The sequence below is a fragment of the Diplotaxodon limnothrissa genome, linkage group LG7 (assembly GCF_057381915.1).
Source record: "Diplotaxodon limnothrissa isolate DT_005_m linkage group LG7, D_limnothrissa_male_GT1.1, whole genome shotgun sequence".
In the NCBI taxonomy this organism is placed as follows: Eukaryota; Metazoa; Chordata; class Actinopteri; order Cichliformes; family Cichlidae; genus Diplotaxodon; species Diplotaxodon limnothrissa.
This window is the reverse complement of record NC_140602.1, coordinates 33,048,905-33,076,890: the sequence shown is the minus strand read 5'-3', so window position 1 is coordinate 33,076,890 and position 27,986 is coordinate 33,048,905. Positions and strand designations below refer to the sequence as shown.

The following is a 27,986-nucleotide window of genomic DNA, read 5'->3' as shown; positions in this document are numbered from 1 at the left end:
TTAAAGCAAAATTGGGAAACGTAAAGTCCGAAACAAGTCTTTATAGTAAGGGACATCAGTCAAACAATACTGTTTGGTCTGGGTCTAAAACAGAGCACGTGTGTGACGTCTTCTTTTACGTATGCGGGCCACTTTGAGGGTTCACACTAGAGCGCATTTGCTGTCACATTTTATTTGTAGTGTGAACAAGCAGACAAAAAAAATCGGATTTGATCAAAAAATCCGAATTGAGCATTAAGACCTGCAGTGTGAACGTAGCGTAATTTACTTTGGCATTAGTCTCACATTTGGATGTTTCAAATAAGTAAAAATATATAAAAAGGGCTGGATGCCTCTCTTTGTGCCTTCAATGTAACGTCAGTTTTACATTCTGAAGGTAAAACTGACAAATGATTTATATACAAATTAGTATTGGAGTTGCTGTTAGACTGACTTTTCAGCTTATACCTAACAATTGCTGAGGAGTGTTTGGTTTATGCACCTGGCTGAGGACAGCTGGTGGCAGGAGGAGTAGGCCGGGTGGGGTCCACTGAGTCTGTGGTGGGCCAGTGAGTGCTGGTGCTGAGCTCCAGAGTGAAGCTGGGAGGACTGGGGATGGTCCAGACTGTCCATGCTGCCCCTGGAGCTGTACTGGTCCGGACTCTTCCTCAGGTAGCCAGAGTCGAATCCGCCGGAGAGATCGTTGGTCGAGACACTGAGAGACAACAACTCTTACATTTAGTGCTTCATTTCAGTAAAATCTAATTAGAACCAATCACAAAGGACAGCTGAGGCTGGGGAGATGTTGCTAGTTTGTAGCTATTTTGTCAAAATTTCCCTTAGTGGGACAATGACGATGACTTTGAACCATGAAGGGCATTTTAGACATCCCAGCCTCAACATCTGGACACCGCATTACATCTCAATTTCTTTTTTATGCACAAGAGTCACCACTCCAGTGGTCAATAACATGCTTCCATCTCCTTATGAGACACTTTCACACAGTCCAACAAATGGGCTTGCTGCCTCTGATTCAGCACTGTTTGTAGTGAAGCCAAGCCTCTCTTTGAAGAGATGTTTGATTTCCAAGTGTCTTTTTAGCTTTCTTGGTGTCATGTTTGCCTTAAACAACTGTGGAAAGATGACTCACTCGGGCTCACGCTTTCATGACATGGTCTGCTGACAGTTTTGTCTTTCCTAACCACCAGTGCAGCTGTGGATTAACTGGATCAGCTGCGCTGGTGGTTAGCTGTGGCTTGATGTGCCACAGTTGTATGATTCGCACCATCTGCCTACTGCAGAATTAGACTTTTTCTTAAAGGACTTTCTGGGAGAAATCATATAGTAAGGGGAGATATACTGTATAGTGCTGTAGTAATATACTGATGCATGTAACTACTACTAATGAGATAAAGAGTGAGTTTAAAGGAAATTATCCCAACAAGAACAAATGTTTTCTCACAGAATGCATGAATCTCTTCAAGTATAAGAGACTGTCCCCCCTCACAGTGGCGTGGATCATCATTTATTTTTTTAGAAACATATAGAAAGAGAAGATGGTGTTGATAACGTTGGAAATCTCATTGAATGGCTCTTGGTAACGATACATTTCTGTGATGGTTGGATTGTTGTTGAAGGTGAGATGAAAGCTTTTTTTCTCCCCTCCCCCATATCATCCATTCTAGAGCTTTAGTTACTGCTTATATTATAGATAAAGTTACCCAGTTGTACATACGTGATTAAATCAACTCCAAATGCTACATTAGAGTGACATAAACATTAATAAATCAATAACTGTGATCTATGTTAATGATTCTGTGTAATGAGCACTTTTGCTTTAAGTATATTTTGAAGCAGAAAGGTTTGTTTCACCACTTTGCAAAATACTTGAAAAAACTTTCCAGTAACATAAACTCTACTCTGCAGATCTTGCAAACTTTCCAAAAGTGGCACTGCAAAACATTCACTGTATGAGTGCACCCAGCTGCACAAGCCTGAAAACGTTGGCCTGTGTTTTCTACACCAGATTTCTACCCTGAATTTATTTAGGATCAAATATTCTGATTTCCCGTGCTCCCCTTACTTTGTTCGTGCCACCCCACATAAAAAAAAGCATCCTGAAGAAGCCCCTGTTGCACAGCACAAATGTTCGGTCTTATGCTCGAGTGGAGAGCTGACACACTGCTCAGACTGGCATTGTAGCATCTCTTTGAAAGTGACTCAGGCTCTTAGAGAAAAAAAGGGCCAGAACGCCGACATGATGAGGTGTGCGTTCTTTACAACCAGCAGTTGTAAAGCTGGTGATCCGCAGCCGAATGCACCGCTACCTCACTCTGAATGACTGACTGGAATGTAAATGTGCATTGACGTCACAGTTTGACCCACCAAGTCCTTCAACCGAACACAATGCGATTACGACTGTGGAAAAAGAGGACAGCGTCTGGTTGTGTTCACGGACTTCTGTGAGTCTAACTTCACTTTCAGCATCCATCTCTTCGTCAGCTGGATGTCTCATTCTCTGTGTTTTAATCCCACCTCTACTCAGGGGATTAAGGAATGCAAAAAATATTATGCTACATCAGGACAACCAAGTGTGTGAGTGTATGTGGGTTTGTGTTTGTGTGGGTGGATGAGTAGGGGTTTCCATGGGACCTAAAAGAGGGGGGAGGTGGGCTTAAGGAACGCCAATGCTCCGTTCTCCCTCACAGCCACATCAGAGGCTTTTATTTTCCCTCTCACTGGTGCTTCAAAGAATCAGTGATGTAACTTCCTTTGACCAGCAGGTCCACTTCACATAAAACATGTAAAGTTAACTGGCCATGGTGCCTGTGACCTCCAGTGTCAACTGTGATAGGCTCCAGCCAAAGGGCAACCTCTGGGGGATGAAAAATTCAGCCAATGTGAAAGTGGCAGTGCTGGCTTCAAATGTGAGTCTCATGTTAAAATGTCCAAGTTCAGCCATGTCAGCTACTATCACCATTCTTCAGAAAGGACTAAAGTGGATCCAAGTATGCAGACAGATGGAGAAAGGTGGATGAAAAAGAAGGAACTTTATTACTCATAAACACCCTGCATGATGAGGCAGGCTGTTGCTAATACAGTAAATGATATAAAACAACAAAAATGCAAAAGAAGGGAATCAGGGTTAGTAGAGACCACCACTTGGTAAAGACTGAGGGGAAACATAATAATTAAATACACAGCAGTGAAAGAAGGATAATAAGAAACAGGTGAACTCAGGATAGGAAAAAAAAACCCCAAATAAAACAAACAAAGGAAGAAGTAAAAATACAGAAAGCCACGTGAGGCTCTAACTTTCAAAATAAAACAAGAACTGAAGGACAACGTTCTGTTTTGAAGCCTCAAGCTTCAAAATGTCTTTTTTCTCCATCTGCTTGTCAATGGCAAGTCATTCATCACTGAACACACCTCATATAATTCTCCTTTAGAAACCTCAGGGTTAACCAAAATTTACCAAATACGCAATGCTTTATTCACTATGACCCGAAATGAGTGACTGAGCCCATGAACTCATTAGGAAAGTGTCGACCGAGCTCAAGTCCAAATGTTGCATAGGTTTCTACTACACATTTCAGAGTGTAGTAGATCATTAAGCATGGATATAAAAGGAACTTCAGAGGCCGCTAGTGGTGCAGACAAACTGGCTTTTAGACACTCCAGGATTCAGGGGGTCAAAGTTCACATCCTTTGTGAGACAGCAATAAGCAGCTGTGTCTCTTGTCTGTTCTGTTATGCACCACAGGGTCTTAAACATTAAGTTGGTCATGACAAAAAAAGAAACACCAACATTCTAAGGCAAAATTTATAAATAACATTTTGTAAAATAAGATTAGCTTTTAAATAACACAAAAATGAAGGAAGCGTGGCTGTATCACACGGGGTCTTTAGACTAGACTATGCATGTATATTGGCCTGAGATGAGACACAAGACATCATGTGAGTGTCTGCAACCATGAACTTTGACCTTCTGAGTGACTTACAGATAGTGGTGTTGAGTAAACCTACAATCCAGACTTCTAAACATGTCCTCAGACTGTGCTGGAAATGTTTGAGGTCAGGCAGGTCTCAGGCTCTTATTTTGACAGCAGATCGATAAGTGCTATTACCTGCAGGGTGCGCCTGTAAGGAGGGTTATTTGCCACAGCTGCTGGTTGTAAACGCAGTTCTAAAGCTGATGATCAGCAGCTCAAGTGCTGTTATCGCATTTACTGGAATGAGCATAAATGTGTATATGTGTTAATTACCACAATATTATTGCCTTCCTACCTCCAAGAACAAGCATCCACTGAATCTACAAGTCAAGTTATCTTTGACTCTACTGACTTCTCCAGTTATTAACTTCTTTAATGTCTGGATGTTTGAAATGTTAAAAGAAAGGAGATTTACTTTTTTCATATGTAGTGATGACCAGATATCTGAGGCCAGTAATGAAGATGCATTTGTTTGAAACAGGAGGATGTTTGGTTTAATGACATATCCCAGCATGAACTGACAATATTCAATTAAAAATCAAAACTTGAGCAAAATCTCACTCAGGAAATGGTGAAAATGATAATATACTGAACATCAGGGGCTTAGATAATCATTAGATATATATAAGAAACACTAACCTGGCGTGGTAGTTGTGGTGCCACGTGCTGCTCATGCTGTCCATTGCTCCCGGGTCCAGCTCCTGCTGGCCTTCATCGAGCTTCGATGAATGCCATGAATGAGGACGAGATGCCGGCTCAGTGCGTCTGTAGGGTGAAAACAGAGAGAGGGATTTAGAGTGTGTGAAGTACTGGACAGTGTGACCTCCATTTCTAAATGCTGTGATTAAGAGTGTGTTTTCAGGGTTTAGTTAGCTGTGAAGGATAGTGCAGGGTAAGCCAGCCTCACCTCTATTTCTGACCAGACTTTAACATCATCAGCCACTATCATCCAAACCCATTCCAACCCAAACCCAGGTATCCCAATCCAAGCCAGACTCCAAGACTTATCCGCAAATCCAGATTGGCCATTATCATCTACACTCACCCCAACCCAAACCCATCTGTAATCCAAGCCGATCCTAATCCAGGGTCCAAATGTAAGATAAAGCTAAAGATAAAACCTAACCAAAGTTCCAGCTCAGCCGCTATCAACCAAACCAAAAACTATTCTAACTTAAAACCCAACCCACCGCAACATTCAACCTCAGACCCGATTGTGACCTAAATTCCGATCCAATCCGAGCAAAGCCCTCAAATTCAATATAAACCCAATCCTAATCTAACCCCCAGTCCAAGATAAAGCTAAGCACAAAGCCTAATTTAACCCAGTTCCAGGTCAACCACTATCATCAAAAATCCAACCCAGCTGTTACCCAAAACCCCTCAAATCTTAACCAAACTCCAGTCCAATCCAAGCCTAATGTACGAATTCAGGTAAGACACCATTATCAAAATCCAGCCCAACCCTAATCTAAATCTAACTCAGACCAATCTTAACCAACCATAACCTGAGCCCAACCTCCCTGTGGGTAATGCATTTAAAAGCAACACAATACAGGAATCACATTACATTTCACTCTAATCAAACAATGAATCAGCTGCTCAGCTGCTTGTTACACATGTGTTACACACGTTTTTCAAGCATCTGCAAAATGGACAGAACAAAAAGCTTTCTTTTCATACGTTCTTGCACAACAATCGTCTTGCTGTATGGAGGATTAAATGTTCTTTTTCAAAAGAAGAAAAAAAAGAAACATCATATGATTGAGAAATTCTTCCAAAAAGTCATGACAGATAGGCAAAACAGGCAACTCCCTCGGGGCTCTTGTTTATATGATATCATAATTTGATTTGTGGCATCATATTTAACCAATCAACTAAATATTTCAGCAGTTCAGTTGGTTTCTGGATTCTTGAGGATCATGAATCACTGGAAGGTTAACAATGATCCAAAACAACACATTTTTTGCCCAATTTTCTCTGAGAAAGTTGAATCAGCTATGGATAAACTGATGGATAAAACCAGAATATTTCTTTTTCTTTTTTTTTTGTTGCTTGGGGGGCCTGTTAAACATTTCTTGGTTCTGTTGAGTGAATCTGAATTTTGGTTCTTCTGTAGCGGTTTCACTTCATGCGACACTGTTAGGCTGACCTCAGACAAAGTTGACAAATTCATCTGTACTTTGAGCTAAACAGATGTTGGTGTACTCACACTAACTGCAATTTTTTTTTCTAAAACTTTAATTTTAATGTAGCACAGTGACAGTTCTTATGTAATTCTCATATACATGCTGTGTATTAGGTAGTAGTGAGGATTTTTACAAAAAGCTGCACCACATACAACATTAAACCACATTCCCAGTTTATAATTTAACCATATCTGTCCCCTTTCACTCTGCACATATCTTCATTCATAGAGCCATTAGATGCTTCAAATCACTGCAGGGATTCAACCCCTGAAAAGAGATTATTATCAGAGATGGAACCCCCCCGATCAATTCAGCATTAAATATTATCCCACTGCGTCCTCCCACATGCGCACACAGCTGCACGGCCTCATTCCACTGAGATCTGACTCACCTTCTGCCTATCTCTGCCTCTTTCTTCCATTTCCAAGGAAGGAAAAAAGTTACTGAAGTGTTTCAATGAATGGACGACAACACCAGGAAATTTAATAATACACATAAAAAGTAATAATCACAATGAAATGCTTTAAGACACAGCTTCCAAGTGGTCATTCATTACAGTGTTTTAATGTTTAACAATCCAGTAGGTGACTAGCTCTCTAATATGTGTAGTCACATTGTTATAACTTCTAGATAAGATATTCAATTTAGCATTCCTTTTTAGGATTAAGTTTGGGATAATTTCTGTCCTCCTATGATATTTTAAGTATATTTCAAACCGAAAGGAAAATCTTGGAAGAACTGTTAGATCAAATAACACAGGACTTTATTTGACAGGCAGCACCTTTCTAACATGTGGCTAAATGCAAGCTTAACAATACCTTGGGTGGTTGTTTAGAGGTTAACGCTCTGGGCTCAGATCAGTGGCAGTACCTATGATGACTTGTTTTATGTTAGACAGAGTCAAACTGAATTAAGAACAAGTGAAAACTAAAGTTATGTGGATGTTTCATGATGGCACAATCTTTCATTTTAGTAGATTTCGTTAGCAAAGTAATCTTTTCTGCATCTACATTTATTTTAAAGCTTTGCATACCTGTTACCTGGAGGTTACAATATTAATAGTTAAGTTTGAAATGAGAGCAGTTAAAACAGCCACAGAGTCAAAATAAAAGTTTAGCTCCTCAGTAGCATATAAAGTAGTTAAGGTTGAAAAATGCTATAATGGACTCCATCACAAGCCAGAATGTAAAAATTATAAACCGGTGTCTTTACTGTCGTGATTTCCCACAACTTATTTTTGAATCTCACATGCAAACACACTAAATCGGGGTAAATATTGAAGCTGGTTAGAAAAAACACAGATATTGTTTCAGGGATAATTATCATATTTTTGTTTGCAGGGCTAAACGTTATCACATCACCATCATCATACTCTGAACGTGTTGGCAGACGAGTTATGATTACAGGGATACTGACGTTAAAATAATTTCCACCGATACTCATATTTGACATATCCTCCTGCTCTGTATTTATGCTCACAGATAAACAGGAAATGATTTTATCTGACTAAGTAGGAGACAGAGACATGAAAGCCTGTATGTCTCTGAACCACAGGAACCTGGATAATGACAGGACATGACTGGAATACCTCAACACTTTATCATCACCGATGTACATATACACATTTACACCCTTTCTATTAGCTCTGCAGAGAATGTACTGTTTACTCTTTCTGTGAAGGTTCTCAGTCATCCAGGTCATCGTAGTCAAAGGAGCTTGCAAAGAAAAGCGTCTGGACTTCTTTAAGTTGCTTGAAGACGTTTCACCTCTCATCCGAGAAGCTTCTTCAGTTCTAAGGTCAAATGGTGGGGCGGATACTCCCACTAGGTTTATATCTGGGACTCCCCACCATTTGACCTTAGAACTGAAGAAGCTTCTCGGATGAGAGGTGAAACGTCTTCAAGCAACTTAAAGAAGTCCAGACGCTTTTCTTTGCAAGCTCCTTTGACTACTGTTCACTCTGATTCTAAAGTATAACAAAGTGTATTTTTATCTTCATTTTGGCCCTGTGTTCACAGTAAGACGGTATCATCCTTGTCCCATACAATTTACAAAGTCAGTTGCAGTTAATTGGAAGATTCAAAGCTCACACACCAAACATTATTTAACAAATCCCAATATTAGGTTTAAAACCTCAGGAAAGACGTTCTAGTTTAGTCGTAGCTTAGAGAAGGTCCTGCTGGTTTTGACTTATGGTTCTCATTTTAGTTGGTCTTGATAGATTTGACTTGTTGGTGGGGGCTTCCTTTGGGATGTGACTGTGACACTAAGCATGAATGCTCCACAAAATAAAAGCATTGATACAGTTACCTATTTTCCTCATATTTGTGACCATTTTTAACCAGAAATGATGACCATCATTAATTAAATTAAACTCCAATAAGAGACCAGATAAAATAACTCCATTACTATGTTACTGAACAGGGAGGTTTTCTTTTTAGGGTGGGTTCCACCAACAATTTCTGTATGCAGGAATTCAGATGGAAAATCTCCAAAAGGAAGATTCTGAGACCCTAAAAAGGTCACTGGTGAGGTCGTCAATGTTACTGCAAGTCATAAACATTTCGACAGAGGGTCTAAAATTTGAAAATCTGGCTGCAACCTTTATCCAAATTATCGATGCGTAGCCCTGATTGTTTGTTTGATTTCTGAGATTCTCTGGGCTGTGGCTAAAGGTGGCTACAGTTTTCTTAGATTTATCAGCAATTAACAATTCAGGCTTCCTGCAACTTAACACAAGTTAGATTAATGACTTTTCTCTTGTCTTCTAAGTCACTGCGTTTTTAAGAATTTTTATAGATGGATTAAGATGTTCTAATATTAGTTAAGGTTTTATTTTACAGTTGTCAACTTCAATATTTTTGAATAAGCAGCACAGCAATATGAACCTAAGTTTATCACAATCTCTCAGATGCACTTCCTGTTCTTTCTCCTCAGTTTCCTGTCTGTTTTCACTGCCACGCAATCCAATAAAGCCAAAAAATTCCAGAAAACAATCTTTAAAAATATCCATTCATCCTCTTTGACTATTGATTGTGGTTTGCAAGTACTGTGTACGTGCAAAGCTTGAATTTTGTTTAAACTATACAAACTTTTAACACAAGTCTTTTAGCAAACCGCAACCATTCCTAACCTCAAACAAACCAAATTCTGGCCTGTTTTCATTAACCTGTCTTTCATCTTTGAGGACATAAATTACTCATGTCCCTGTTTTACCTGGAGGTGAATCTGAGGACTTTGGAGATGAGGCCGGTCGCCAGGCTGTTGACGCTGGCCTCCGACGGTGACCGACACAGGGCCCCGTCTGACCGGCCCAGCTCCGTTTTCTTCTGCTTCTTCCTGAGCTTCCTTCGATAGAATGCCTCCAGCAGCTCCATGGCTTCGACTTACAGTCCAGGTTATTCTAGTTTCTTCTCTATTGCTTTCTCCTTAAAACTTCCCGAGGTTCTTCTTTTTCTTTTAGAAAGTCCCGAGAAGATCCATTTCCAGACAGTTTATCCTTTGCTCCTTGGAACTCTTTGATGTGTTCCCTTCTAAAAAACGTCTTTCTAAAAACCAATTTCTACTGAACTCCACTCAACTTCAACTACATGCTTTGCAAGACTGGCAAAATGCCATATTCCGTACAGAAATCTACTCTCAACTAAAATCTACTTTACTGAACTTTAATTCATTACTCCAACTATTGGTTGTCCTCTCCTGACATACTTTTCTTTCACTTCTAAAGTACTTTTTAGCTTTTTCCACCTTTTACCTCCATTCTACCTTGCTTCTATTCATAACTAACAAAAATAAATTTTTTCAGTGTAATCTGTGTGTTTAAAAAAGCTGCAACATAAATCTATCCAACGGCTCTGTTTTGGAGGGTTTTTTTGCTCCTGTTTTCCATCTAAACTCCTGCAAAAAGTCTTGCGTCTACTGTCTCTATTGTCTGTCTGTCCCACTCTCAGATCTGCCTCTTCGCTCAACTTTCAGTTTGATGATGGCAGATCAGGTCGAGTCCGGCTGTGTCGGCCCCCGGCTCCCAGCTCGTTAAGCAAATGAAGCAATTATGCGTCATTAGGCTGCCGTATGATAAAAGCATGAAATAAACATCCCTGGCAAAGCTCGGTCTGGACAGTAGCTGTTGATGTGGTGTGAATAGAGAGACACTGAGAATCTGAGAAGAGACAGAGACAGAGAAAGAGAGAGAAGGGAGGGAGGAAAAGGGAGAGGAAGGCTGAGAAATGGCGAGATGGAACGAGTAGCAAAATGGGAGGGAGGATGGAGAGAGATAAAGTTTGGTTAGACCATCAGGGTGGAGGCAGTAGGTATGAAAACGAACTGATAGGAGAAAGAGGGCTAGTGAGCCAGATAAGTAGGGAGTTTTGGCAGAGTCAAAGGCAGGAAATAAAGGATAATAAAATTAGGAGCAAGTCTGGGACTGAGAAATAAACAATAACAAGTCCAAAGGTGAGAGAGGAAGGGAAGAGGAGCAGAACAGTGAGGAAGAGGATAAAGAAAGGCGAGGAGACATAAACAGAAAAAGAGAGAATTATTGAAAACAGTCAATTGCTGAGAAACGGATTTTGAAGCCGCAGGGAGAAAGATGTCTCATGATGCTGCATGTGGTCCTAATGTGAACAATAAACCGATTATTGTTGACTGCTCGGGGGACCACTTTCAGAAGGACTGGTGACGTACTGAAAAAGGTTAAGGATCACCAATCGGAGGTTAGGGAAAGTTAAAAACATAAAAGACTTTTTTTCCCCCCGTTAAGCATGTTATCACACAACAGGTTTGTTAATGTTTCAGCCTTGCAAGCTGAAACATTAACAAATACTTCACCAATCCAAACTGGGTGAGGTAAAACAGTAATAACTCTGACGTACGCAGACATATGTTGGCGTTTCCGGTCCAGTCATAATCTCTTAAAAGGAATGAAATATTCATAATGTTACTGCAGTAAAAGAAAATGCACATGTTTGTTTTTGTAATGCTATATTTATGCATTTCTTGCATTGTTACACTGTCACATCCACTAACTCTTTGCTCCTGATGGTGATGGAGCTTGGTGAGTTACTTCACGAGGATAAAAATGGAGGTTGCCAGTTTCTGTCTCCCTTCTGGGGAATTATGCTGAGTTTGTTAATTTTCTCAGGAGGATAATATTTCAAGGATAATATAATTACCGTACAAAAACCTGGCATTTTGTTTTATCCTTGGGATTTAAATGCTAAATAACAAGTGTTAACAGTAGTTGTAGCAGTAATTTCTTTTAAGACCAGTGAGACTTCTTTATAGACATTTGACGGATTATTGATGACCTAGGAAGGTGACCTTCCCTGCACTATTGCAAATACGTGTTTGTTTCGGATCCCTGATGTCATTCTGTATATTGTTGATTTAGCTTTCATATCTAAAAGATGAGTATAAGCTGCTGCAGGTTTAACCAAAAGGTGAAAGTGTAGCTCCTCCCACTTCAGTAGCAGATGCCTACAGCTGGGTTTCCTGGGAGTCATGTGTCATCGGAATGGCATTAAATGTATCTGAGATCACAGAGAGAAAGGGACGATGAGGCGGCGAGGAAATCCTCTCTCTTTGTCTGAATCAGGTGCCGAGGATGGTCTGACCTGCAGCTCTGTTCTAGAAAAATTAACTCACCTTTCTGTCCTAATGCTGCAGAGCTGTGTGCATGAGAGAAGCTACTTGTATTATGGAAATCTTCAGTGATATCTGTATATTTCACCAGTGCTTCAGATTCATATGTTCAGTAATAAGCCATTCCATACGTATAAAAAAGTCAGTCAATCAGAAAGTAGTGGAATTCAGCTCCTCACGAGTAGTTATTCATACAAAGATAGAATATAAAGCGGACATGAGCTTGAAATCATATTTAAAATTGTATTTTAAATATAGTTTGGATCAGTAATACAGCATATAGTTTTATCAAGATAGCAAAACTGACTGTACCACACACTACATGGCTATTGCCTCACTAGAACCTGTGGGGGCTGTGTACCTAAATATAAATGTCTTGTGTGCATCAGGATCTAGGTGCTAAACTAACGGTTTAAAATATAAGCTAAATAAAAATAAAAACTGAATCAAGCTAACTTATATAAAAGCAACTTTAAGATTTAGAGAAAAATCTAATAAAAAAAATGTCAACTTTTATCTAACAAGCACTCTATAATTTTAACCAAATGGAACCAAGAAGCTAATTCTAAGCTATTAAGATAAGCTAAGCTAACTTTAATAAGACCTAAAAGCTAACCATACGGTAATTAAAAAGAAAAAAAGAAAGAAGCTAAATCTAAGCTACTATGACAAATAAACCAATTTAAAACTGTGAGGATCCAAGCTAACGGGATGTGCAAGCTAATTCTAAGGTTATGGGCCCAAAGACTCAAATGTAGCATATTCAAGAGGCCATAGTAACACTGGTTTAGGCAATCTATATGTCATTAAGCTAAAGCAGAGGCCCGGATTTAATCCATCCCAGAGGCCATTTACTGCACTTCTTTACCTAGTCTTCCTCTGAGCTTTTTTATCTTTTGTCCACTTCCCTATCACAGTGATGATTAAAAAGAAGCCGTGGTTATAAGACCGTTTATAACTAAACTGTGTGTTTGAGGAAGGAAAAATGAAACAGATAATTTAGCAAGTGCTCTGATTCCACAATTTATTTACTTAGCTAAGTTTAGCTTAGCTCAAATATAGAAATGAAGGGAAAACTGTTAGTTGGTACCATCCCCCCATTCCCCACTCTGAAATAATTATAATACTATGTGATTAAGTAAATACTAATATGTTCGCCAACCATAGCTTGAAGGATAGACTACAGGCAGGTACATTTTTAAAAGTCCAGTCTTATAAAAGACTGAAAAGTTCAATCAGTTTGCAGTATATATTAGATCTGTTCACTTAAAACTACTAGAAAAGCATCTGTTTGGTGTAGAACAAATAAATGTTTAATTTTCTCTTGTGCTTTTCTGTTGTCGTGGGAAACTGTTCCAGCCCATAATTATCTGTCTCCCTTGCCCAAAATCCAAAATTGGTTTGTGTTACTAGTGTGTTTGTGTCAAAACACAGTTGTGACACACACACACACACACACACACACACACACACACACACACACACACACACACCTTAAACATATGTGTGTGTTAAATATATATCTTCTTTATTCATCTTTAAAATCAACAATTTAATCACTGTTATTTAATCAAAATACTGCAAACCACAGAGTAAGAATAGCAGTACACAATATCTCACCAGTTAATGTGCTCACTCAGGGACCACTGGAGCTCCTTCCATTGTTTTGGGTATGTCCCTATAGACTATTAGACCCCTAAAAACTATTCCAGTGTCTGTTTAAACTGTATAACTGAACACACTATGCAAGAAAAACAATAATACGGGTTTCCACTCAGCTGAGGTGCGTTTGAGCCTATTAGAACACCTGAAACCTACTCAGAGATTGGTTTGATGCCTCTGAATTAACGCCATGCCAGTTCAAGTTATGGATAAGGAAAATCTGCCCTAGGTTTAAAAAAAGTTCAGTTTGCTTAAGTTGCATTTTCAGTTTAACCCCTTGAGGTGTAAGTCATTATCAATCAGTGATGATACCAGTCCTAATCCTATATTTCAGAGAAAGGCAAAAACAGGGTTAGAGAGGATACGGGTCATCACCAATAAAGTCCTCACAGGTTAATAATGTGATGGTGGATGCTATTTACACAAGTCTGCTGTATCCCAAAGATGCCTTATACCTTCTTCACACCTTTTCTTTACTCCCTTGGTGCTTTCCATTGAAGCTAAGGTAAAGTGATGAGGAAAACGAGTTATGAGGGTTTGCTTTTATTTTTTTTATTCAACCACAGCAATAGACAGAGTCAAAGACAGGTGTAGTTCTCAGGCCTGAAGACTGAAGCCCACATTTAAACCTTCTATGGGACCTCAGTAAACACTTCTCTGATGAATTAATGAGCTTAGTCGCTATCTTTGTGTCAGATGTGAAGTCCATTTTGTAAATTTTAGCTTATCGAGCTTATCGAAAGGAAGATAGACTACACAGTCAGATCGCCCCCTGGTTCATCCAATCGTCATAAACACTCATCACGAGGCTTCAGAATAAGACTGCATGACATCATGGTAGACCAACCAAAGATTTCTATTCAGGATGCTTTGAGTGCTGTGTCTCTTCCTTATAATGCCTTATTGTAATCCCCAGCAGTTAACCTAAGTAAAGTAAACCAGAGTGAAGCCAAATGGAGATTAGGAGGTATGATTAATCCTCAAATCGATTGATCGAGGTGAACGCATGCACTGACTGGCCTGCTCGGTTTGTGTTTGAGCTGTGCCTGAGAGGGAGTTGTTTGTGTTAGAGTAGTGTATGTGAGTAACTATGTGATGATGTTGCTTCAGAAAAATGTGGTGATTCAACTAAAGAAACATTCTGAGGAGGAAAAAGGAGTGAAGAGAAAGGGAAAGATTGTAGGAGAGATGAGGGAAAGAGGGATGAAGAAGGCATAGAAGAGCCTGTGTGTTTATAAATCATTCTGTCTGTCCTCTCCAGATTAACACCCAGCCTCATGGGACTCTGATGGCCCACTTCCTGTTTCTGGATGACCAATAAGACACGAGCACCACTCAGTGGCATCTGATAACCACCCAGGGCCCAGGGAATTGTGGAAGAATGGAGTCACTCTGCTTGTTTATTTGGCTCCTTGAGACTACTGCTGGAGTACATTTTAATGACCGTGTTGTTGCAGGCACCATGCTCAAAAGCATGTGCAGGAAGTTCGCTGTGGAGCCCCAGCCACCCTTTCCCAATGAAAGTCTTGGATATGTCGTGAAGTTATGAGTTTCACACGTTGCAAGGCAAAAAGAGAGAGAGAGGGAAAAAGCAGTTTGGTGCGCAGGCTTGTGCTTAGTCACACTAGCACCCCCTTGAGTCTGTGACGTTAATTACAGACACACAAACCCTTCCAGAACATGAGCTGAGCTCTGTATTAGGATGAACCCCTGGTGCAGTGGTGTTAGCATTTATAGACTTTGTCGCGAGAGACTGATGGATGTCCACACCGCAGATAATTCATCATTTCTTTAGTTTACCTCAGACTAAACTAAACACCTTTGACTGCAGAGCTAAATAACACTAAAACAATGAGGCAGTTTCAGCGTCAAAGGTCCTTGAGGTCTGCAAATGAAAAATTTAAGAGATAAATCTATTTTTGTATTGGATTGTGAAATCAATCCCCAATTATTTTTTTATCATATAGAAATAAACCAAATGATTATTATTTGATTCATAAGTGATATATAAATGGGCAGGAGGTTAGCACTGTTGCTTCACAGCAAGATGGTCATGGGTTCAAATCCAACACTCAGACCAGGACTTTCTGCATGTTCTCTCTGTGTTTGTGTTCTTTCCTGGTACTCCGCTTCCTCCAACAGTCCAAACACATGTAGTTAGGGAATCTAAATTGCCCATATAGGTGTGAATATTGGAATATCTGTGTGTGCTATCCCTGTGACAGACTGGCATCCTGCCCAATGTCTACCCCGACTTTTACTCTATAACAGCTGGGATAGGCTTCACGCAATCCTGAATTGGATACGCGGAAGTAAATAGATGGATGATATTAAGTTCAGCTTATCTTAGAAGTTGTTCCTGCAGATTGAATTCAAGTTCCAAAGAAATTAAAATCCTGTAAGAATCAGGAACATCGTTTCAAGTGTTTATTGTAAATGAGCTCTTCAACACTGTCTGAATTTTGGGGGAAAAAAACAAAAAACGGTCAAAGCTGATGACATCACAGAGTTTACGCAAATTACAGGAAGCTATAAAGATGATGCTGCTGATGAAGTCACTGGTTGGTGGTTACCATAACAACACAGTTTTATTTCCTGTTGAGCTGAGCTTGATTTTTAAGGTCACAAACACACAACAGGACATCGCAATAAATATCACACCCAAAGGAAACACATGCAGGACATCCTAACACCGGTGCCGAAGACATCCTCAGCTGACCGCCAACATCACTTCCTGTTTTAACCTGCATGGCATAAACCCAACTGACATTTAGGAAAATAAAGGGAGAATTATTGACTCTGGAAGGAATTGTTAATGAATAGTTGGCAGGAAATCCCAGTGAGCAACACAATGGCTGTAACCATAATTACATGCACACTGTCATCCTCTCTTTTTATGGCCCTCTTTGTTTAAATGTGTATGATGTCATTTACATACTGACATTAAAAAGCTTCTTATTCTAAATTTCTGCATTTAAAAATAGTTTCCAAAGTTAACCAAAGCCATCAGCTCTAACATGTCCTTGTATTATGTTGAAGAGATATCAACAGAAGTTAAACTTCGTCCAGACTGTACTACAATATAGTACCAATTTCTGCCACAAGATGCAGCACTGAGTCAAGTTAACCTTTATTTAACCAGGCAAAAGAAAACATTCTTGCTTACAATGGAGGTGTCCAAATTCATAGGCTGCATCCTCCTGAGGCCGGATTTATAGACCAATTACATCACAGCAGCGCGATGAAGGCTGTCCAAATTCGTAGACTCCGACAAATGCAGCCGACAAATGCATCCTCCTTTTCCCCAGATTCGAAGGATGGGTCGGGTGTATCCTTCATGGCCCACTATATCCCAAAGTTCATAGCACGGCCCAGCCAGTTCTAGTTTCCAACAATGGCGGCAGCTACTTAGGTTTAATATTACTCTTATTACTCTTTCTGGGTCTGTTACCCACCAGCTCAATAGCTAGCCGAAGCAAAAACAGCGAACTCCCAGCACAGTGTTTTCAAACGCCCCGCAGTCTTTTAAACATGGTTAAACATGGTATATAAGTTACTTAGATAAAATAAAAATGGATTGTTTTTTTGTTTTTTAGTGTTTTATTTGTTCATGAGTAAATCGATTTGGCTGAGATTACAGCTGAATAAACGTCAACTGAAAAATCGATTAAACAGAAGCGTTAGATGATCGAGAATTTACTCCAGTGTCCTGTTATATTTTCGATAGCAAGGAGCAGGCGGCCTAGTTTATTAAACTCCACCGAGACAGCTGGTGACGCAAAACTGAAAGTTAGACCGTCCAGGTTCACAGCCCCTCACTTCTGGCCTACCCGGCCTTCGGAGGACCTGGCCCACGTAGACCACGAAGGCTGGGTCCTCAGGAGGATGCAGCCTCTGGATTTGGACCCCTAATGACAAACAAACACCAGCACATATCTAAGGCAACACAACACACCCTGTGGTAAAACGTTGCCCCTAGTGGTGAAAATTTGATCTTTTCCTGCAGTAGGTAATTACAAAAAGTACCTTTAAATATATCTTATAAATTAAGTTTCTTAGTAATTTTAATGCAACTGATTTTAAAAAGTGAGAGCTTGTGTTAAAGTACCTTTTTTGTCTCTCAAACAGCTCCTGATCCTAAGAGCTTGAGCAAAAAATCCTAAAATGTAATCGATGGCACGCTAATTTTAGCCAATTATATCATAACCACATGAACACAAACTCTTCTCCATGGTTATATTTCTTGCCTAGAAAGGCAGAAAAAAGAAACCACGATCTAAAACCCTTGTATACTACAGCCGCATGTGGAGAACTCCAAAGACAGACAGGTGGCAAGAAATGATTGGATAACTGCCATTTGAGGACACAACTGATTGGAAGGTGATACAGGCTTTCAGCCACCTCCTACCGGTTTCTGATGCGTAGTTGGACTGCCGAACATGGTGGGCTGTGATGTAATGACCGGTGCGTCTTTTGTTCCTGTTGTTCTTGTGGTGGTGGCGGCGATGGAAAGGAAGAAGGAGGAGGAGGAGCAGGAAGAGCAGAAAGAGAAACCGTTGAAGGCATAAACTCTTCGATGTATCCCGGATCAAGCTCCCTGAGGAAAAACATAGACAGAAAATTAAAGTTAAACAAAATTTTTGTTTCATCCATCTGCAGCTGAACAAGGAAGCCTATACGGAACTGCAGTTCTTCTAATGGCCACTTGAGGCTGGCTCAAAAAGTGAGGCAGCCTTCACAGACTCCAATGCTAAAGTGTTCAACTCTACATTAGAAATAAAAAGGATTAAAACCTGCTATGAAAAATAAGTTGGTCTCTATGATTAGTTTCCTGCTTTAGAGAAAATTTTCAGGGGAATTTTCTAAATAATCGGTCACTTACTTAGATTTTGTAAAGGCTTAGAATTTGGGGGTTGATTTGATTAACAGGAGTAGAGGCACAGAGAGCTGTAGGCCTCACCTCCTCTAATTAAAATCACCGAAATTCCTAGTCTTGGTTTTTGGGCCATTTTTAATGGAATTATCGGACATATAATAAGGCTTGTTTTGTCATACAGCATCCAACTTAGCACACCACCCTCTTATCCAAATATGGTTACTTTGGGCTCCAGAAACCATACAAGGCAGCGGCTAATAAAAAAAAAAAAAAAAAGGCCACTGGTTGATCCACATCCATATATAAAACCAGTCTATGATCCTTTCAGAGATGCTCATTTCAAAGAGCTGCCTTTATGACCACCTTCATGTGATGAATTAAATGGAACTCTGGAATTTGTAGCTCTAAAAGAAACTAGAATGTGCATTTTCTGAAGAAACTGCAGTGTGAATGCTTGAATCTGAATGTATGCACTGAAATGAATTAATTGCTGAATTCTAAGTTAAAAATGTTGAATGAGATGAAAAATACAGAAATTTGCACCTGAAAACACAAGTGCTGAAGTGCTAAAAGCTGACGTTTACACAGAAGAAGAAGTTGGAAAATAGCTGAAAATGTTTTAAAGGTAAATTAGAAAAACCTAAGTAATGAGAAAAGAAAATTTAGAGTCAGAAAACATCTGAATGAATATTAAAAGTTCATATTCTTTGAATCACTGAATGACTAAAATGTGATCCCTCCACTTGGATCAACACAATTTAAAAAGTTTACATCTCTGAGCTTTGAAAGACACAGTGTTGGAAAGAGAACAATAATGGCGACATTTTGAGGGTAAAATGATGGCTGTAACACTGTGGACACAGCAGCAGTTGAAAGAGAAGTGTTTAAGATGAATCTTGGCAGAGTGAGAGAGAGCTCGTTAGGCAGGCAGGTGTCAGCCTGGTTGCTATAGAGCAGGGGTCACCAACACGGTGCCCGCGGGCACCAGGTCGCCCGCAAGGACCACATGAGTCGCCCGCGGGCCTGTTCTAAAAATAGCTCACCATAACAACTTACCAGTAAGCTGCATCTATTTTTATTTTTTCTTGCTATTTTTTTTTTAATCACAATTGCATTGGTGTTAATTTGTTAGAGATAATATATTAAAAAAAAGTTTATTATTAAATATTAGATCATGATCTAATATTTAGTGCTAGCTGGTCTCCACGGAAACAGTTGCCGTGAAGACCAGCAAAGGCAAAGGTGAGGAGATGAGGAAAACATGGCGGAAAAAAGGAAGAAAACATATAATTTTCACAGTGAATGGGAGGAAGAGTTCTTTTTTACCACTGTGAAAGATTCATGCATGTGTCTCATTTGCGGGGCAACTGTGGCAACGGCAAAGCGGCACAACGTGGAGAGACATTTCCGAACGTGTCACACAAGCTACCATGCTAAATACCCAAAGGGCAGCACACTGCGAGCGGAAAAGGCCCGCGAATTAAAGGCAGGTTTGAGCAAACAGCAGTCTTTTTTCACGAGACCGGTGAAAAACTCTCAAAAAGCAACCGAAGCCTCATTTAGAGCTACACATTTCATGATTTAGAAAAAGAAGGCATTTTTAGACGGGGAGTATTTCAAAGAAGCAATGATGATAATTGCAAAAACTGTGCTTAAAGACGAGAAATATGGAAACGATGTAATCTCCACTCTCTCTGATGTCCAGCTGGGGGCAACTACAATTGTTAGAAGAGTGTCGGCTATGTCCGGGAACTTGGCCGATCAGTTGGATCATGATCTGGCAAAGTGCAGTTGGTTTAGCATCCAGTGTGACGAGTCCGTCGACAGCAGCAGTACAGCACAGCTGGTGGTCTTTATCCGGATGGTATTTGATGGTTTCTCCACAAAAGAAGAACTTCTGACACTCCTGCCGCTAAAGACAACTACGAAGGGAGTTGACATCTATAACGCGGTGAAGGAGTTTTTCGCGAAGAAAAAGGTACCGTTGGAAAAGCTGGTATCAGTGACTACCGACGGGGCTCCTGCTATGATCGGCCGACATACGGGATTCATCGCTCACTGTAAAGGTGACACAGAGTTCCCAAACTTCATGCATTACCACTGCATCATTCACCAGCAGGCGTTATGCGCAAAGGTGATCGGCTTCGAGCACGTCATGACTCCCGTCGTGAAGATCATAAACAGCATCCGCTCCAGAGCTAAACAGCACAGAACATTCAAGGTGCTATTGGAGGAGCTGTCAGCTGAATATGGTGACCTGCTACTACATACGGAAATCCAATGGCTCAGCAGGGGACAGATTTTGCTTCGTTTTTTGTCACTTTTGGGTGAAATCAAGGAGTTCATGCAATCCAAAGGGGAAGACACATCTCTGCTGGAGGACACTGAGTGGACACTTGACCTTGCGTTTTTAACAGACATTACTGGGAAACTGAACCATTTGAACTGTGAGCTGCAAGGCAAAGGTAAGACTGTTGCTGACATGATAAGTGCTTTAAATGGATTTAAAGCCCAGATGAGCATCTTCTCTGTGCATTTACAGAGAAAAAAGGTGCTGCACTTTCCCTCTGTGCAGATGGTGCTGAAAGACAATGCTTCTGCATCTGAGACTTTTGACAAAGTTGCAGAAAAGTACACTCAAGTCATAAACCGACTTGGTCAAGAGTTTGAGAACAGGTTTTGTGACCTTGATCAGCTTGAGCCATGTGTCTCATTTGTTTCCAATCCTTTCATGAATGTGGACACAACATGCATTGCTGAGCAACTAAGTTCAATGTTCAGCTTGGATGCTGGACAGGTGGAAATCGAAATTGTAACATTGCAAAATGACGTCCACCTCAAAGCCTATCTGGGTGCACCAAACTTTTGGTGCCTTGTTGACACAGAAAAGTACAGTGGTGTGTGCACAGCAGCTATGAAGGTTGCCAGCCTGTTTGGTTCAACCTATCTTTGTGAATCAGCCTTTTCTGACATGAACTTCATCAAGAACAAACACAGAACACGCCTCTCCGATGCACATCTGCAAGACTCACTCAGAGTTGCAGTGTCAAGTTATACCCCAGATTACAACACACTGGTGAACAGCATGCAATGCCAGGTTTCCCACTAACAGACAAAGAAAGCCATATTAGATGTTCTCAGTGGCAACATTACAGTGTCATGTCAAAGTTGAATTTAATTATTGAAAAACAAATGTGTTTGTTAAGTGTAACATGTGACAATTTGCTTTAAAATGCTGCCAATTTGGTGAAAAGTTCTGTAAAATTTGAAAGTTGATTTTTTGTATGTTACATACATACAAAAATAATGTATGTAACAGTGCATGATTTGTTAAAATTTGTTAGTGGTAAGTGAAAATCACTTCAAAATGTAAATACTTGCAGAGATATATAGAAATAAAGCGTTGCATATTGATATTTATGTTTCCTACCTTGTTTCCTACTTGCATTCTTTATAATTATGGTGAAAAATAATTAACATAATTATTGTCCGTACATAGATGAATATCATTAATTATTAATGATAACACATAATTAAGTTAAACTGAGGAAATTTGTTATTTGAGAAGTGTGTGTCAAACTGGTAGCCCTTCACATTAATCGGTACCCAAGAAGTGGCTCTCACTTTCAAAAAGGTTGGTGACCCCTGCTATAGAGACTGCACCCAATGGCTCCATACACACGCACACAGACATGCACCTCACTTTTGCTCCTTAAAATGAACAGTCAGCCCAAAACAAATCGTTCCCAAAAGAAAACGACAACTTGTATTGACAAAATTCTTTCACCGTGAGTGCCAGCAATGTCCAGTCTACCAAATTCTCAGTTTTCATGCCTGTGGAGTTTATTATATGGACGTGGTGACAGTGTAAAGACAGCCTGTACTTCTGGTTTTCAAACAAACCTTCTGAGCCATTTTAACATTAGAGTCTATGGAAGAGTTGGAGGGAGGAGGCTGTGCATTGGTGACATTTATGAAAGAACCATAACACATATTACAATAGTAAACACATTGGATGAAAGAGGACAGCGATGGCTATGTTTTGAGGGTAAAATGATGGCTGTAGAGCAAACTCTGCGGACACAGCAGCAGTTTTAAAAAAAGATTTTAAGATAAATTCCCCCCCCTCCTCTCACTCTAGCAGTTGAGCTGTCTCACTCTAGCGGCAACATTCCGTCCCATACACACCCATTATAAACTCTGAAATGGGTGGAAAAAAAGTATGAAACTTAAACTGGAACTGAAGAAAAAGTATAATAGATATTGAAAAGATAAATACAAGTTGAATAGTTGAAAGTCTTGTCTTCATTTTAAAGTTTGAATGGTGGCTCTATGTCAATGTATGTGGAAGTATATACAGTTTAAAGAGGAGGAAGTTGAATGAGAATTTGAAGGGTCTCTCCATTGAAATACATGGGAAATATTTGTTGAAAAAACTTGAATAATTTTAAAAATATAAATGTTAAAAATGAGAAAAGTAGAAGCAGTCATGTCCAAAAGAAGAGGAATCTAACGGTGTTTGAACGGTTTTTCTAAGTTGAATGGTTTTGATGGAGTTAGATGCCAAAAAGCATTCACACTAATAAAGATTAGAAGGACAATACTGTGAATGCTTTTCAAGCATTCACACTAATAAATCTATTTTAGCTGCTTCCTCATTCATAAACTGTAACTGATTGTCTGATTTGGCAGGTTTTTTTATACCCTTCTTTCTCAAGAAGGGATTTTTGCATCTTCCTGGGTTGAACCCAAGAGATCTGGCTTGCACTTACACCAAGGAGCCAGTTGTACATATAAAAAAAATAACCTGGCATATTCTGTGCCCTAACAGGCTCTGAACCAATAGCATTGTTAGAAAACAAAAGATGAATATTTGAGTGATCTGTTGCGGCACAGCTACTTAAACCATCAAACAAAGACCAATCCCTGATAAAGCTGGGTAATAAACAATGAAGAGACACTATGAGTCATGTCATAATCACTGCTCTGCTGTTCTAAGGTACTATTTTTAATGCCACAACTGCCACACACGATCCATTCACTGCCTTTTTCAGTCACTTATTGATCTCTGTTGGGTTACCTTTAGTAACCTTTATATTTCACAATAAAAACCTCCCATGAAAGGGAAATGGGAAGAGTTGTATCTTTTTGAGTTAGCAAAGGAGAAGTGAAAGTGTCAAAAATGCATTTAAAGTTGTTTTTTTTTTAGTTTTCTGACCTTGTTATTTTTGACCTGAACCGAGTTATGCTGTGCTGACTTTCTCCCCCAGAGCAGATCTGGCTAATCTGCAATGAATCAAAACTTGACGGCTAAAATAAACCAAACCCCGCTGTGTTCAGGTCCAACAGGTTCAGACAGGACGGTTTGCATGCCTCTTCTCTGTTCTGATCACATTCACAATTCAGACATTCATCAAACGCCACAAGGGGTCGGACAACAATAAGAGAGCGCGCTCAATGAGCTGCAGTTTAAAGGGTCAGCTGTGGCGTTAACAACAGTGGGGAGGTCGGAGGTCACATGATCTTGGAAGATGAAATACTCCTGTGAGTCCTTTTGTTATCTGAACAAAGAGAACACAGAAAATGAGTTTCTGTTTTTACTCTGTGGGCCAGTGAATCATCCATCTGCTCTCACACACAGACACACAAATGGGAGCCACAGATGAACCATCACGACTGTTTATTTGTACATCTGTACTTAAACAAAGTCCAGTATTTAACGTCTGCTATCATTTCAATAAGAGTTCAATAAAGAGACAAAAACAAAGAATAAAAGTCTTTATCAGAAGAGAAAATCACTCACCTGACCTCTCTTCCTCTCTAACGTTTGCTGTAGATGTGTGATGCAGAAATAAAAATGCAAAAATAAGACTGTGATTTTGTGACAAGCTTCCCTCTTAGCCAAAGACATAACTAGACTGATAAACTAAAAATTTGGAACCACTTCGTTTTCAACTCTGGGTTTATTTTGTATTTTACCCAAAATAACTATGAGTGTTTAGCTTAAATGAGGCCGCATTCATCTATCCATCCATCCAACTCTTTCCCCAGCATAGAATCAGAATCTCTGCTGTGTATCCTGGGTCTGCCTCATGGTCTGTTCCAAATATTGATTTTCAAGCTCATTAGAACTGTAAAAACTTGCTTGCATATGTTTCAATAAAATTATGTACCTATTTTCCCATTTTCCCATTTTCCTAGCAAAATATAAAGTAATGGCATATGGCTCATGATGTTTGCATGGTTCTGAATGTTTGGCCTAAATCTGGACCCTTTGTAGTTTTCTTAGGTTCATCTGACTCGGGGTGAGTGTGTTTGCCTTATATGGGCCAAATATAAGTATGTTGTGGTATTTAGGACACATATGGCCTACAAAATCTCAACACAACTAAATTCCAGTGTAGCTCATGACCACCTGTGGTAGATGCAACACTTCTCCATACAGTAAGTGTTAAAAGCAGCACACATTAGATGTGTCTGCTATCTGGAGTATCTGTCTTGTACTGATATACTCCTGACTGCAGCAATGATTCTCTCTGATTTAGAAAAAAACAACTCAACTCAATTCCACAGGGAATCATTTTAACCCTCTGATGCATGAATTATGAAAGCCTTGGTCAAGCTTTTTTTTTTAAGTGCTTTTATTCTTCTCAGGACATGAAAAAAAATGTTCAACTCTTTTTTTCCCAAAAATATATAAAGTTATAAACTTGTCCACTCCAGTGGACTACATGCGCCCCAGCACTTAGCATGAAATGCTGTGAATTTACTATAAAAATGAATTATCTTGTGTTCTATTGTAAATATACAAACCCTTGTTTGCTTGTATCCTTTGAAAAACACCTCAGCAATTTTTTGGAACTTTCAACTCATATAACCCCAATGTTTAGATGTAAATAATAAAACCAATCAACAGTCCTAGCTGTGACTCCTACACCTGAATATGGCAAACTATCTCCAACAAGAAAATTTTTTGAGTCTACACAGTTCTATAACGATGCAGGACAGTATTACCAAGCCCTTATTAGCATGCTGGAAGAAAACACAAACTGACATCTTAGTCTCTGCATCTCCGAACACTTCTATGTTCATCACACCTAGGCTGTGCGAAAGTTTGCAAAGCATCCAGGGCACAATGGCACACAGGTATATACCACCTCTTGTTTCGACGTCTGTGGGGGTACATTGCCAGACATTGGTCAACAAGATCAACCCCACCCATGTGTTGATTAAAAAGGGCCACGGAGAAGGGCTTTTGGATCATCGTCATCTTTTTTTCCTTCTTGACCCATCTGTTGGCAACATCTTCAGGGGATTGGCCAGCACAGGACGAGATCATGTGGATGACAGAACTGTCGAACCATATAGCCTGTCATAAAGCCTAAGGTTCCTGCTCTCACCCATACCTTCACTCTCCAGGGTTTGGGCTTTTTTGGTATGAATTGCTTGATGGACAGTAGGCCTTTGAAAGGAATTATCTGCTCATCAACTGACTGAAATTCCTCAGGGTCTGCTGCTGCCTTGAATGTCTCCTGAAGAGCACGTATGATTGGTCTTATTTTGAAGAGCCTGTCTGTGTTTGGTGGCTGGTAAGTCAAGTTATCCACAAAGTGCAGGTATCTCAGGATTCGCTCATATCTGCTTACAGACATGGCATTTGCAATTATTCCAAGACGAAGACCGTCCTCACTAGACCAGTACATTCGTGCCCTAGGATACCGAATGTACCCCATAATCAGTTTGATCCCTAAAAAAACCTGCATCTCTTCTCCTGTTACTGACAGTTCTTTCCCTTTTTGTAGAGCATACAAGTTGGTGTTGTATGTTATATTATCAATTAGATCTGCCATGTACCCATCTCCCACAGCTCCCTGATAACGCTGACCTTCCTCTTCATCCTGCCCCGTTCTCACTTTCTGCATCCTGACTGTCTGTGTCTTCATCATCCGTAGCGCCTATGTCTCTGTTCTGCTCTGGCAGCCACTCATCATCACTGCACTCATCAATGAAATCATCATCACTGGAGCTGGATGGAATTTCCTGGACTATTCTTTACGCTGCCTTATTCTTTGCTGCATTTGAAGTCTACAAAATATGATAAAATAATTATTATAGTAACTCAAACTACAGCTGATCTGCACAAAAATATATATTTTAAATATATATATATATATATATATATATATATATATATATATATATATATATATATATATATATATATATATACATATATATATATATATAATATTTGAGTAGCTTATAAATGTAACAATTATACGCTTACTTATAACCAAAACAGTCCCAAAAAACAGTGAGACAATTTATGACTTATGTTAAAAAAATATAGTGGGTAATGCATGATGTCCACTTCATTGGACACATGGTTAATCGTAGTTTTCTACATATTAGACATAACAATTTCTTATTCCAAACAGATAATATCCTTCCCTAGATGTTACTGCATATCATCTTTTTTTTTTTTTTTTACCTGCTGGGCTCTTTTAGCAGGATATGCAAGCAGTGGTCGGCAGGGGTGACAGTTTGTCTGCCATCTTTGATTCAGAGGAAATTTACTTGCAGTTGCACTAACTGAACACTGAACTGACCTCAATGGAGCATGGCAGCAGAGAGCACTCTAGACACTCTAGAGGCTAATATGCAGTTCCACCATAGAAACCAATGCATTAAAGAGATATGTACGTTTTAGTAGCTGTCCACTCCAGTGACCACTATGCATCAGAGGGTTAAAATCTTAATTTTAATCATCAGACTTTCATGTTAAAATATCTAAATTTACAGCAAAAATACAGATGCTTACAGCCTGTTAAGGTCTAGTTAACTATCCCCATTTAATATTGTATATATTAGACAGCATTAACTCTGAGGTATCTGTGCCTGTGTGCAGTTCATGCTAACTAGATTTTGATTAATTTATTGTTGTCCCACAAGATATGAAACCTCACCATAAAACCCATCTGAACATTATTTATCGTTTAGTAAGGATAAATAAGTAAGTAGTGTGTGTTGAATATGGAGCTGCCAGGCAGGAGGAAAAGAGAAAGACCAGAGAGAAGATTCATGGATGTAGTGAAGGAGAACATGCAGAGGGCTGGTGTGACAGATGAGGAAGCTAGGGTCAAAGTCAAGGTTCAAGGGATTGTTTTTTGCTGGGTACAGGGAGGAGGTAGAGCTCTGATAATGTGTTCTTGTCCAATATTTTCACAATGCTGATGTGTGTTTATATATATATAATATTAATAAATACATTTATAATAATAATAATAATAATAGTAATAATAATAAGACATGTAACTTATGATGTAATTGTAATGAGGTATTTCTGATTTCTGTAGTGTATTGATAACTAAATAGTGGAAAGGGTGTGGGATTAAATAAGTTCCTGCTCCTCTTTGAACATGAAAGTTTTTTGTTTGTTTGTTTTGTACAGTGGGGCAAAAAAGTATTTGGTCAGCCACCGATTGTGCAAGTTCCCCCACCTAAAATGATGACAGAGGTCAGTAATTTGCACCAGAGGTACACTTCAACTGTGAGAGACAGAATGTGAAAAAAAAAATCCATGAATCCACATGGTAGGATTTGTAAAGAATTTATTCGTAAATCAGGGTGGAAAATAAGTATTTGGTC

General features: G+C 39.5%; 1 protein-coding gene across 2 annotated transcripts in view; it reads right to left on the bottom strand.

Annotated features, from left to right (window-relative positions):
• shroom3 (shroom family member 3) overlaps positions 1–27,986 on the bottom strand; it is a 77,388-nt gene that overhangs the window by 21,176 nt on the left and 28,226 nt on the right. For both annotated transcript variants that reach the window (XM_085359616.1, XM_085359618.1), the window contains exons 3-5: positions 17,871–18,059; positions 4,611–4,736; positions 482–694 (exon numbers count right to left, since the gene is read on the bottom strand). In XM_085359616.1, coding sequence (XP_085215742.1) covers positions 482–694; positions 4,611–4,736; positions 17,871–18,059 — 528 coding nt within the window. The remainder of the gene's footprint in view (positions 1–481; positions 695–4,610; positions 4,737–17,870; positions 18,060–27,986) is intronic.